The 13,628-nt window shown below is 41.9% G+C and overlaps 1 protein-coding gene across 5 annotated transcripts in view; it reads right to left on the bottom strand.

Moving 5' to 3' along the window:
• oxr1a (oxidation resistance 1a) overlaps positions 1 to 13,628 on the bottom strand; it is a 187,897-nt gene that overhangs the window by 3,738 nt on the left and 170,531 nt on the right. For 3 of the 5 annotated variants that reach the window (XM_037785297.1, XM_037785299.1, XM_037785301.1), the window contains 6 exons: positions 13,066 to 13,231; positions 8,748 to 8,913; positions 4,191 to 4,271; positions 2,730 to 2,855; positions 685 to 837; positions 471 to 566 (listed from right to left, as the gene is read on the bottom strand). In XM_037785297.1, coding sequence (XP_037641225.1) covers positions 471 to 566; positions 685 to 837; positions 2,730 to 2,855; positions 4,191 to 4,271; positions 8,748 to 8,913; positions 13,066 to 13,231 — 788 coding nt within the window. Of the gene's footprint in view, positions 1 to 470; positions 567 to 684; positions 838 to 2,729; positions 2,856 to 4,190; positions 4,272 to 6,544; positions 7,048 to 8,747; positions 8,914 to 13,065; positions 13,232 to 13,628 lie in introns of those variants that run through there. The other 2 variants (XM_037785300.1, XM_037785302.1) reach the window with 2 other exon arrangements.

Below are 13,628 nucleotides of genomic sequence, written 5' to 3'. Positions count from 1 at the left end.
TATGAGAGTGGAGCATTTTTCAAATTATTCTTGTTATACAAGTTCTTGTTAGTAGAAAAACAAGACAATCCTGGTGAAAATTGGTGCAGTTAATGTGTTGCTTTCAGCCCATTCATCTCAGTGTCCCTGGCTTGGAGCCAGTAAATGCTTTCAACAAGAGAGCATAATCAAGAATTCAAGTTACACAACACTAAATGCCACTAAACGTTGTGAGGCTTTAGAGAACTTTTCAAAGAACACTTTGTTCTTTGTTCAATGCTTTAACAGATATTTATCACAGCATGTACGTATGTATGTATGTATGGGAAGCAATGGTGTTTGGGTGTCACATGCACCGAGAACAACATGTGACTGGCAAGCATGTTCACAGTATGCATGTTATAGTTTATAGTATGTATATACTGTAGTTTAAGCATATAGTTTAATTCTTACAGGAACCAAACATCTTCAAACTGAGGAAAGTAGTGTACCTCAAACTCTGGGTTGAAGGTGAAGAGGAAGGTCTCTCCTGTACCATAAAAGCCGTCGCTGACTTTAAAGGGCTCAGATGCCAACGCGCCAAACACCTGGAGAAACAAAACACAACAACAACCGATAACTCTAGTAAATGATTAATGCTATAATTCAGTTTCAATATGTACTGCTGCTGTGTTGCATTACCCGTCTGTTGAATTTGCAGCTTACCTGGCCGTCGCTGTCCTTAATGACCATGAGCACTGGGGTGTCCTGGCCCTGCATGGCTCTGTACAGCGTCTTAATGCTCATGCCATGCTTTGATGTGCCAAAAGCCAGCGTCCATGGGTACCCAATGGTCCGTGGTGGGAGATTCCTGGCGAGCTGTGGGAGGAAATAATAAAGCAAAAAGGAAGGATGAAGGAGGGAAAAAAAAAGAGAAAGGAAATGAAACGCAGAAAGGCCACAGCCACCAATGCTCAATTACATCTGCGGTGACCTTTTAACACCGTCTGGCGTTTAAAGAAGAGTAACAGGGCTCCAAACACACGGAGCCGTCTCAAGAGAAAGAGAGGTCCAGCACTCCCTGAGAGAGAGCCTGCTGCCCTGCTGCCGACAGACACAAGGATTAACAGTGGCTGTGGCGCATGGGGAGATAAAGCCCACAAAGGCTCTGGAGGAGCAGCGTAGTGTATGCTTCTTCATTTTAATGGACAGATAAAACAGACACTGACTAAAACACGGAATTAAAAGTGACAACTTTTTACAGCATGCTGCACCATTTCCTCTGCATGGAACAAGGGGGCCTTTAAACGTTCTGTTCGCTCTCCAATAATTCATCAGTCCCTTTGCTCTTTTTCTTGTCGGTTCAGCACATCCTCCAGCAGAAGCGGTCGTGTAATCAGCAGGCTGGAGACGGGGCCGCGAGGAGATGAGCCTTGACTTGGCTTCACCTCTGCTCTGCTGTGAGCCGTCCTAAGCTCTGAGCTCCGCCCGCGGGGTGATTAAAGGAAGCCGCACGTTGGCAATCTATTGGTCAACATGCCAATTGGGACTCATTTGGCTCGTCTGTGTTTGTGCTAACTTGCAGTGCCTGCAAGGCATACACCACACCTAGTGACTCATACATGTCTGTTTCACTTGTTTCTCTACCGTCTTTCCCTCGGAGTATCAGCGACAATTTATACAGGTGTCATCTTTAAAGAAATCATTATCCATTTTACATAATTAAACAAAAAAGAAATCAAAGGTTTCATCACATGTTCTCTAATGTAATCCTTACTCATAGATACATACATACATACATACAGTACAAGCTGTCACCTCCAACTCTCCCACAGAACAACCCACCGACGTGTGTCTGATGTATTAACGGAGTCATCAGGTCACGCCTATAAATACTATTCTTCCTGCTGAATGTATTCCTCTACCCACCTAACAACTGTTGGGTAGGTAGGCAGACGTATAATGGTTATTACAGCAGGGAATACATTGATTTCCCCAAGTACACGGCTGACAAATAATCCTGAAAGGGAGCTCCAGGAAAGGATGACTTAGTTTGCTTATTCACAAATTTGAAAGTGAAATGCCCAGCGACACCTCCTGTGTTTGCATGTTAGCATTCAGGCCAACCACATGACCCACAGACCATGTTATATTATTATATACAGCATATCCATTTTAAGGACAAGGCTAGTATACTTAAGAAAAAAAGTTTCTTTATTATGAAATCCCATGAAAATACCAAAGATTAACCCATTAGTCTTAATATTAATATCTCCCAATACTTTCAAACTTTCCTATCTTGTCAGTGGAAAGAGGTCCAAGCCCATTGGTTCATACTGAAAACATAAATCTTTAAAAATAGGTAACATAAGTTGTTGGGCACTATTTTCAGCAGCGGATTAATACACATTTGGGGAACCAGAGAGTATTTATGGCTGGTTGAGTCAAACTACAACAACAGTTTCCCCTTTTTTACCCACCCGGTGCAGCAATGTGGCTCATTGATGTGTGTTTAATAGATTCTGGACAACAATGGAGCTCTGTGGTACGGAGGAAGAAGATATATGAGGCTTTGGATACACACACTTGTTAGTAGGATCGATTCATTGCTGGTTTTGGTCTTTTCATGAGATTTGTTGGCCATAACAAAAGTGCAGAAGATCGTCAGCCTTATCCTTTAAAGTTTGATTCATCACTACACACAGTTACATAACTGATACGTTATATGGCAGGGTCGCATTAGAGCAGCTTTTGTACAACACAGTCTGTACCTTCTCTATCTGGTCGGCCTCCAGGAGATCACTGGATTCTCTGAGGTTGGGTTTGAACGTTTCTGGCTCCAGCTCCGTCTTGATGGATGTGCCCTGCTTGGAGTTCACCTCTTCCTTGGTGGTGATCTACAAGTGCAAATACATGTCAGATAATATGCATATGCACTGACGAGGAGTAGTTTAATTTCCATAAAGCACTGATACGGGATGGGTTCAACTACAGCTATTCGTCATAAACCTACAATTTGGTTTTGCATCATATCAGTCTACTACTCATACATGGTGGGGCTATCTAGAGCAGTAACCACAGACGGTGCAACTGTAACAGTATTTAGACTCAGATTATTTTTGCACTGAGTGAGATGGGAATAGGGCAAAATGTAGGCTCTGAAGTGATAAACAAAGAACTCTACAAAGCAGAAAAGGTAGAACTAAACAGCTCTTGGATAAAGGCTGGTATAACGTGAAGAAATTAGCCTTTAACCGTAGCCTAACCTGAGCAACAAAAGCTCCAACATTTTAAATCCAACGGTGTTCCTGCCAAAATTATAAACCTAGCGTTTGCTGGCAACACACTGATAACCCAACAATTTGCTGATGACAGCTGAATATCTTCCTGCCACTCTCCGATGCCAGATGACTAGGCAGAACTAGGAGAGCGGAGTGAGACACTGTCTGGGAAAGGAGAACGTAAAGTGAATAGGAAATCAACCCAATGAATAATTTGCACTCCACTGTTTGACTTTTTCTCTGACCAACAGAATGTTTGGGTTATTTATCTTTCTCGATAACAGAGGCTGATTGTGGGGCGCTTCACCACTGGTGGCTGGGAGATGCTCTCATGTTTCAGTCCTCATTGAAACAGGCCCTACCTGCATTGTCCTCAGAAAGCATCATTCACCCTGTCAAGGGAGTCTTACTTCCACCCTCTTACCAACACACCATCTCTTTGTCCTTCAATAGTCTAGTCAAAAACGGGAATTTCTTACAGGAAACACCCATTTCTGTGTGGTCTGTATAAAATCTAAATATCTGTCTACAGTGAGCATTATCTACTTTATAATCAGACTGATCTAGTGGGTTGAAGCACTAAAAACACCATGACAACGTGTCTAAGACGGAAAGCCTGACACATGGAGATAAGGCTGCTGTCACATGACAACCTCATCACACAGTTTTCTGTAATGACTTGATAAAAATATTCTCTGTCAAATGCTTGAGAAGTCTTTTCCATTTGATCTTGCATAGCAGGATTTGAATAGGTTTTGTGAGCCCAAAGACTCCTAAAACCTACTCAACCAGAACTGCTATGTAAAGCAAAAGGAACGTGTGTTTTTGAGGTTAGTATGCAACATCAGCTGCAGCCTGCTAGAGCCTATAGGAGACCGTCTTGGAGCGGGCAGCAGCAGGGCTGGGCAGAGCAGAGAGGGGGAAGGGGGCAGACAGAGCTGGTCAGGGCACCTGGAGTCGTTTGCAGAGCGAGCGCAGATCTTCACTGTTTAGCGCATCGATCCGACGGTGGTACTCCGTCAGAGACACTACCTGGTAGTACAAAGACAGGAACAGGTGGAACATAAAACTCTACCAGATCTATCGCTGACCAGAGAAAGGAAAGGGTGAGATTTGGAAGGTATTATGTGCACTAAGTAGTGCGAAACTTAACACTGCTCTTTAAATAAAAGGTAGATATCAGAAATTTGAAGAAACAAACTGTAACAAAGGCCTATGTCCACTGTTAACAAGAGTTTACTTTGGGTAAAATAGAAGTGGATGGGGCATTTAAGAGCACTCTGTCATTTTGCATGTTTGTGTAATATATTTAATAACACCACCACTAGATGCTCAGTTATACTACAGTTAATTTAGACCAAAGGACGGAAACAATAGAGAGGTGAAGTCCCGCCCCTTCCAGTGGACCACCATGGGACCTTATTTCAGAAAAAATCTGAACGGTAGTCAACGACGAGATACAAATATTTTCATGAATCACACATATGATGTTTGTCAATTTCAAACATAATTTTGCAAGTCAAGAAAGACTCAGTTTGTTGTAAAACTGTTGAAGTATCAGACTGTGAAACTACGTAATTAGAAAGACGACGCACCCAAAAGTCGTGTAAGTGACTTCTCTCTCTCTCTGAAGCTGCGATGCCTGAGTTTCCTACTGGGATGTACTCACACCAGCAACGGGTCTTGCTCATTCTTTAACTTCCCTGCTGATAAAAAGACCAGGAGTCACTGGATAAAACACATTAGGTAAGATAACGTTTCATTTGTGCGTGGAACATAGCTAAGTTAGCTAGCTAGCTAGTGTTGGCAGGCGGCCGTAACAGTGTCGTATATTGTGCGAGACGAGAGATATAGTTCACTAAGCGTTTTCACACAAAACTAAATGATACTACGACAAACTGAGACTTTCTTAACTTGCAAATTATGTTTTAAATTGAAAACATCATATGTGTGATTCATGGTGCAATTCAAACTAGATCAAACAAATATTTGTCTCTCTCTGTTGACTACTGTTCATATTTTTTTCGAAATAAGGTCCCATGGGGTCCACCGGAAGGGGAGGGACTTTGCCTCTCTATACTCCAGCGGAAAGCAATCTGTAGAAGCATCAATCATTCTTCTAGCCAAACCAAAATGAAAAAAATAAACAAAACAAGTTCTTGGGAGTGAGAGGACGGTTCAGAAATCCACAAGATTTTGATGCTGGAACACACAACCAAAAAATAGCCGAGGTTCGACTGATACTACCATTTGCCAAGTCCATGAACATGAACCCACTCTCTGTTCGTCAGGAACAACAACCCACAAAACTACAGACCAGACAGACCAACACAATGACCCACAAGCATGGCTACATTCCAACAAAGTTACACCCCACGCTGCAAACTCCACTGAGAACGGCTGCCTCTATTCTGCCACTGAATGAACGTTGGCGTTTAATAGTCTACTGTGGCTCGGCACAGGAAAGATATTTAAAGCCTTGTGCACGAGATAAAGAAACTCACAAATACCATACATTCAGAGTAATACTAATGGTCCTGGTCTACATTCACAGATGTCATAAGCTGCCTTTAATTACTTTTTTACACAACTAAAGTACTCTTTCCTTCCCCTTGTTGCCTTTGGTGTAAATAACTTTTTTTGGTAACAAGTTGCCTCTTTACAGCACTCAATAATGCAGCAGAGAGGGTAAACTACAGCCCTAATAAAAAATACATCTGTGCCTTACTTCACCTCCAGCTCTGAAGGCACTTTAGTGCATTTGTCCCCTGAAAAAAAGGGTAAGCTAGCAGCAGACTTTTCAATGTGAATCAATGCCTTTTTATCTGAAGAGATCAATGTCATTAAAAAAAAAGGGTCAGTATTTCAAAAGTGACCAGTAAATATAATACTATGTCAAACAGCACAAGTGGCTGATTAACGAGCTATAAACTCAACATGATACCTGGGGACTCTGAAACATGTATGGTAAATGTGAGGTTAAAGAAACCAGTGAATGAAAAGGGGGGCTGCATCTTTTAACTGGCAACTAGCACTGGAAACTTTCAGACCGCTCACACACACATCGCTGTACACGGTGCCAGGAGGACAGAGGACAGATCAGAGCACTTTCCTGACTGCCAAACAGTGGTCAGATAGTGGCCACTTTGTTCAACATCAGTCACTGACCCAGACCACACCGGCTAAAGGGCTAGTTAGCTTCGAGCTAGCGGGCTAGCATGGCTTGCTAACAACAACAACAACAGCAGGAGAACATGAAAGAGTCCCGTTAGAGATACCTATCTGAACTAGGTACATGAACATACACAGGTATACTTAGGGGTCAGCCGGTTCTCTGGGTCTTTCACCCTCCTAGAAAACATGTCTTGCTTTCTGGCCGAGGTTGAAGCTTGAAAGTCACATTACAGATCCTTTAAGTTGTCCCCCGTGTAGCCCCGAGACAAGAGGACGGAGTAGGAATGAAGCCTGGCAGCCTGCTCGACTAAAATAGAAACACTTTTCTCCCAGTGGGGTTTCTACACCGTATGATTAGTGTGACATCGCTGGTATCCAATTACAACACGGGACAGGAGAGAAACCGGCTCCCCATTGGTTAATCAAAACGATGACCCCGCCCCCTTGCCGACAGGATTTAAAGACACAGTAACACCCATGTGTGACAAGCCCATGAAGTATATAGGTTTGGATAGACAATATCCCAAAGTTACAAAAAACAAAGTTCAAATTAAATCAATTAATTAATTAATCGAACCTGCAGTAGGCAGAGTGTTTTTGGCATCATTGGGCAAAATTTCCATAATAACCTTTCGCCCTATTGTAATTCAAGTGCTCTGAGAGATAACTAGACTTCTGAACTTCCTCATAGCTGTTTTCAGGCTTTAAAAAAATCGAACCTGTGACGGGAGACTTTGGCCAATCACAGGTCATTTTAGAGAGAGCGTTCCTATTGGCTGTGCTCCGAATGGTGGGCGGTGCTTGGTATTTCCTCAACTTATCTCAACATGGCTACTGGGTCACAAAGTTTCTCATTTTACAGCAGTTTCTGAAAACATTTGAGGCGAGAAATAGACATTACAGTAACAGAATATTGATTCATATTTGATCAGCGCTGCCTAGTTTGACTGTTTGAGCGGAGTTTGCAAGTGATTGACAGCTGCTCAGAGACGGCAGGCTCCAGCTCGGCTCTGATTGGTTGTTTTCTTGCTGTCTGTTAAATCTTGCAGATGCCATTAGGAGCACCGGCGGACACAGAGGCACATGGATTTTGTTCAGATTATCCTACTCACTACTGTCGGATATAGTGACCGTTTTATAAAAATATATATTTTTTAATCATATTTGCTTCATTTCTACCCACTGCAGCTTTAATACAAGTCAATTTAGTTAGTCATTTTGTTAAACAAAAATAAATTAGTTAAACAAAACTCTGTTAGCAAGACATCTATTTTGTTCCATGAAGCTCCATGCAACAACGGTGTTGCTTAAGATTCATGTATGGTCAAACAAAAGCAGCAGGTTCCTATTTACTTATTCAAATGTAATGGATCACGTAGGGACAAACAAATCAGTCCACTTTGTTTCCTACATCATTCATTTACATTAAAATTTAAATCCAGGCCACTGGCTCCCATCGTATCAATTTCTTCATACAATGACTGCATCCTTTTCATTAACCACAGGCTCGTAAACAATCTCATTTTACCAAAACCCATCCACAGAGTGGTGCAGCGACATGCAATAACAGTGCTGAAAATCTAGATGGACTTCCCTTGACTACGCTTCCTAGTCTTACTTCCACACTCTGTAAAAGTGCAATGAAGACACCTTGAGAAGTTAGTTTGACGCGAAATGAAGACGGATTGAACCCACATCAGTGCCACATGAGTTTGGGGTGATTCCGGGGTGTTTAGTTGCTCGATGTTTACATTCCCCCGCATATGTTGAGAAACTCATAATGGTGTTAGCCTTTTGCCATTCAGCAAAATAAGTTGCCAAATGCCGACCAACACTATGACACTCACACCACGTGATGAAACTACAATGCACTAACTGAGAAGTGTAAACATCTACACAAACATGCAAAACACTTTGGTTGGAAGTTCAGAGAAGCGCATTTCCAAGCAAAGCAAGTGTCCACACAACTTACATGTGATAGAAAGTTCACACAAAAAAAGTTACCATCAAATCAAGAATTATGCAGTGGTACATAGAAGTGCAATATACAGAAGCAGAATACAAAACTAAGGCTTGACAACTACACAATTCAATGAATCAAGATCACCACAATATGTTTGCACTATGCATTGCATAATGAAAGCAAATCAACACAATTATAAAAACATGTAACTTGACACACAACAATAAACTTGACAATACGACAAATTAAATTCGGGTCTCACAGGTTATGGATTAAAACCATAGTGGAGAACTATACTTAATCCATGTCTGTGTGAGGCTTGAGACAACACAACAGAGAAGGGGGGACAGTTTTAGCGGTGTAGACCTTACCTCCCACTCCTTGACATTGAGGTCGGTGATGGGCTCGTCCTCAGCTGCTTCTGACACCTCATTCTTCTTGACAACCATAAACCCAGGCTCTTGTCCCATCCCCCTGACCCCCTCACCGTACATGTCCGGGCTCCACTGCATGAAGAATACGTACAGGTGGTCTGATCTGGGGGAGGAAACAAAGGGGAAACTATGAGAGAAGAAGCTCTGTTCTTAAATTCTGTAGAGATTTAGTAAAAAAATCATCATCAGAGATGCGTAATTCAGTTAAGGCCGGTACCAACGACTTCAAGGTAAAATCCAACGCTGAATGATTTGAAACATTTGAAACATTTTTACATTGTGACTCTGACTTGATTAAAAATCATATACTGTAATATACTGTCCATGATTAGCTGCAATAAATTAATTAGTGAATTGGCCAGAGTGAAGATACTGGTATCATATGAAACTAAAAAACCTAAGGGATCCATTGGTACCAACCAAATGTCATGCTAGCTTGGAAAAATTGGCATGGCGATTTTCAAAGGGGTCCTTTGACCTCTAACCTAAAGATATGTGAAGAAAAATGGGTTCTATGGGTACCCACGAGTCTCCCCTCTACAGACATGCCCACTTTATGATAATCACATGCAGTTTTATGCATGCAGTATAAATGTGTTATTTTCGTCTATTCTAAAATGTTGTGTCTATGTTGTGATATTTCTGCATACTGGGGTCCCTAAACAGTCTTTGAATTGCATAGTTTGGTTATCACTGTAAAGCTGAGACTCTTGTGGATCCAATGAGCCCAATTGTATTGATGTGTGATGACGTTAGTCCCAAATGACCTGTTGTGACCTCTAGGATAATCACAGCCACATGAAATGTTGCAAACACAAACTAGAGACCTAGAGCATTCAGAGGATAAATGGCTGTCCTAGGTACCTGGACAATAAGGGGGTTTCTGAGCAGTTTTCAGAACAGAAGTGCTCGCCATCCAATCACCAAAAAGATGCAATTCTTGCAGTAATCTCCAATGTGGAAAGATTTTGAAACCAAACCACAGCAAGGCTTTTTTTAGTGGTTTTCGAGTGGTAACAAATGGTTAAATTTAGCACCAAATCTTTTCAACAAATGGTATCAACCCAAGAATTTCCAAGTGAGCATGGGAATGGCCATCACAGACTAATAAAAAAAAAATCACAATTTATTTTAATTAATTAATTAATTATTTTGATTTCTTATTAATGACTAGAACAACTTGACACAGTGCTGAGCTGCATCTCAAATTAATCGTCATCTTTCAGATGAATCACTTCTATTTGGCATCTACTGTTGACCTGCTATCTCCCCTAAAGACCCCCTGTCCCCCACCCCTACCACTCTAAAAAAAAGAGGATGGAATGGAAAGGGGTTAAAGCATTCTCAAACAGCCCTAATGGCTGTTAAGGAAGCATTTCAACATCAACAGACAGACACTGAACAAGATATTTTACTTTTCTCCTCTCTGCTAACTGTTAGAGCTGTTCTGTCTGTGTGACACTGTGTGTTCTCGTCAATCATCAAGTATTTTGCGACAAAAGATATCACTTTTGCTCAAGTGTGGGTAAATTTGGGGAAAAAATGTACCCACGCATTGTTAATAACACATGGTTGAACCTGCATACATCGATTTTGTTTGTCCCTTGGGGGCAGCGCAACAAGCTGCACATTGTATTATCATATTATGAAGTTATTATGGCAAACGGTTTAGCTAACAGTTGCTTATATAAACATCAAACTAACACAAAGAAACATTAGCATTCATTTGGAGTTGTATTTCTGGACATCTAAGTCCAACATTCACTCTCCCATTAGCTCTGTTTTGGTCTCCACCAACTCTTGAGGGAAATATCAGTCTCTTTAGCAGCTAAATGCTTCACTATGTTCAGTAGCAAGTTGCTAACTTTGTCTGTCTGCTGTTTGGTGTTGGGCGGGTAGCGTACAGTGGATTTATCAGAGATTGTTTACTGAAACCAGCTGCAGTTGGAAATGAGCTTGATGAGAGCAGTGAGACTCAATATAACCTTGAATTTTCGGGCCGTAAAACCAAAACAATTAGGTTTGTTACTTCAAGAGATACCTTTTACATTACACAGTCCTTTGATACAATGTTAAAGAGGAGCTATTATGCTCATTTTCAGGTGCGTACTTGTATTTTGGGTTTCTACTAGAACATGTTTACATGCTTTAATGTTCAAAAAACGCTATTCTTTTCTCATACTGAAAAGAATAGCCAAACTCTTTGGACTCCTCTCCAGCTCCGCTCTAACTAGCTTTGTTTGAGGGCGTGTCAAACTAGCCGCTAGGCAGGTATTGTGCAAATGTGTTACTTGGTGACATCGCCACGTTACGGAAGAAAAGGCGGGACTTCAAGCGAGGCATTTCAGGCAGTTCGGGAGCAGTGTTTCTGTGGGGGAGAGTAACTCCCTTTGGTGTGGAGTTTGGGCTTTGTAATTTTGCAGACCTTTTACATGTGCAATAAAACTATATAACACAATAAAGGAAAGGGAAAAAGCACAAAAGCATAATAGGTCCTCTTTTACACGTAAGTGGTAATGATGTGTTATCTCCTGCAGCTCTCAAACATTGTGACTATAATTCCCCCCCTCTCTGATCTCCCTATGTGTCCGCCTTTTCATGACAAGCATGTAAACAGTTTATGATATGATAAGATACTGCTGGCATAACTCACGAAAAGTGACAAACAAATACAGAACACAGTTTGTGTCACATACTGTTGTGGCTGGTAGACATGAAAGAGCTGTGCAGACCCAGAAGGTTGAGCTGTATTCAGTGTCATGGTTGCATATTCAATTCAATGGCCTCCCTTTCTTCCCACACCATTGCCAGGACACTTAGAGACACATCATGCGGGTCGCCTGCCATCTAGGTCAAGCTACAGAGAGTCTAGCAGTGTCTGAAGAAAAGGACTATGAGCTGCTGTGTTGTCAGTCCGAACAGCTTATGATCACTCCTCCCACACACCTTAGCCTGCTTGCCGTGCTAAGAAAGACAAGTTGAAAATAATGAGTAGTAACATGTCGGAGCCCTGTCTTTTAATACTAGCTTTGAATGTGCGATTTGCCCCTGGGCTATCATTCCCCAAGAGAAGTGTGCATCACAGCAAACCTGTTTTCCAGGTGGAAAATGCTGTAGCTAAGCAACCTGTGGATGAGAACAACAAAGCTATAACAAGCAAGACTTCTGAAGTTCATAATGAATAATGAAGTGAGGGAGGGGGATTTCAGTGTCATTACAGCACTCAGCCGCTCAACACATCCCATAACCAAGAAGCATTTATGGTACCATGACTAACTAAAAAGGACACGCCTGTTTGTTTGATTCAGATGTGATTAGCAGCCCGAGAGAGCACCACGTGTGTTGCTGCTGCAAAAGTATAGACACAAATAACTGATCAGATTCGCCTCATGTTTATTATTTCCACTTTTGTCCCCTTGCATCCTTGTCTCTAAAAAGATTCAATAACTTCCACTGTGCTGGAGCCAGATCTGGTTCTAATGAATGGGCCCCTGACTTATTGAATTAAGCTATTGCTGCATTTGGGGTTAATTGCCCATATAAACATATTACACAACTTTTTCATGTGTGTATCCTTCCAGTGTGAAGAGCTCTAATGTAATTATGGCTATTGCTGGCTTGGCAACCATACATCCAGACGAATCCAACTTGGAAAAACACATAAACAAGCCAAGGCTATTTTCAGTTGATATAAAAACATTACGATTTTCAGTGTAGGTCAATAAAAGTTCATGGACATTTCTGTGGGCGGAACACTTTGAGGATACAAAACCAGGAAAAACATGAGCCTTGGGAACATCCTTATTGTTGCATGGGCTGTGTGTGTGCGTGTCCCAGCGCAGGAATAGAGTGCACGTGTCTGTTTCCCTGCAGAGTGAATGAATAATAAATCATTTTGCTGTCTGGCGAAGGCAGCGCGGGGAGATGGGCAGAAGTCGCAGTGGGAGTCAGACCTGACAACGAATGCATATTTGATTGGTTAAATATTAAAAGGACTGGAGGTGAGGTGCCTCAGTAAGTCAGCTGACTATTGTGGTGTGTTAGGAATATGTTAGGATCGCGTGAGGTGAAACCCCTACAGCTCTCTACGATAAAAACAAAGTCTGCTGCCCTGTAAGTGGACTACTATAGAGGCTATTATATAATGTACTTTGCAGGTGCAGCGCTGGTTTCATGCTTTTAAAAGCCAAAGTTATTTAGGCTACCAAAAAAAGGATTTGCTTGTATTCAAAGGTGCGTCAGAGGTACTACTGACCTCTCCTGCGGCACAGCAAACCAGTACTCGTGCTTCTTGCCCTGCTGGGCATACTGCTGCATGGAGGCGCTGGCGTTCGAAATAAACGTCTTCTTCATGGGCTTCCCCACCCGCAGACACAGGAACTTGTGAGTGGGATGCTTCCGCCTCTCCGCTGACCCTGTACCTGGAACAGAAAATCATCACATGGTCACATAAGCATAGACACATGTTATGTTAGGGCTTAATAGCTGTAACAAACTGGACATATTGTTTTAAAGGAATAGTTTGACATTTTGGGGAAAGAGCCTTTCTTTTATAAAGCTACAGCTAGCAGCCGGTTAGCTTAGCTTAGCTTAGTATATAGACTGGAAATGGGGAAACAGCTAGCCTGGCTCTGGCTTTTATACTTGATATAACAAGTTCATTAGTGAGCTTACAGGGAAGCAGGTTTGCTAGTTTTGGACAGAGCCAGGCTAGCTGTTTCCAGTCTTTATGCTGAGCTACGCTAACCTGCTGTAACTTTATATCTACCTTACAGACACGAGAGTGGTATCAATCTCAATCTAACGCAAATAAGCATA

The sequence above is a fragment of the Sebastes umbrosus genome, chromosome 11 (assembly GCF_015220745.1).
Source record: "Sebastes umbrosus isolate fSebUmb1 chromosome 11, fSebUmb1.pri, whole genome shotgun sequence".
NCBI classification, from domain to species: Eukaryota; Metazoa; Chordata; class Actinopteri; order Perciformes; family Sebastidae; genus Sebastes; species Sebastes umbrosus.
Note: the sequence above shows the minus strand (reverse complement) of the source record. Positions and strands in the feature narration are given on the sequence as shown.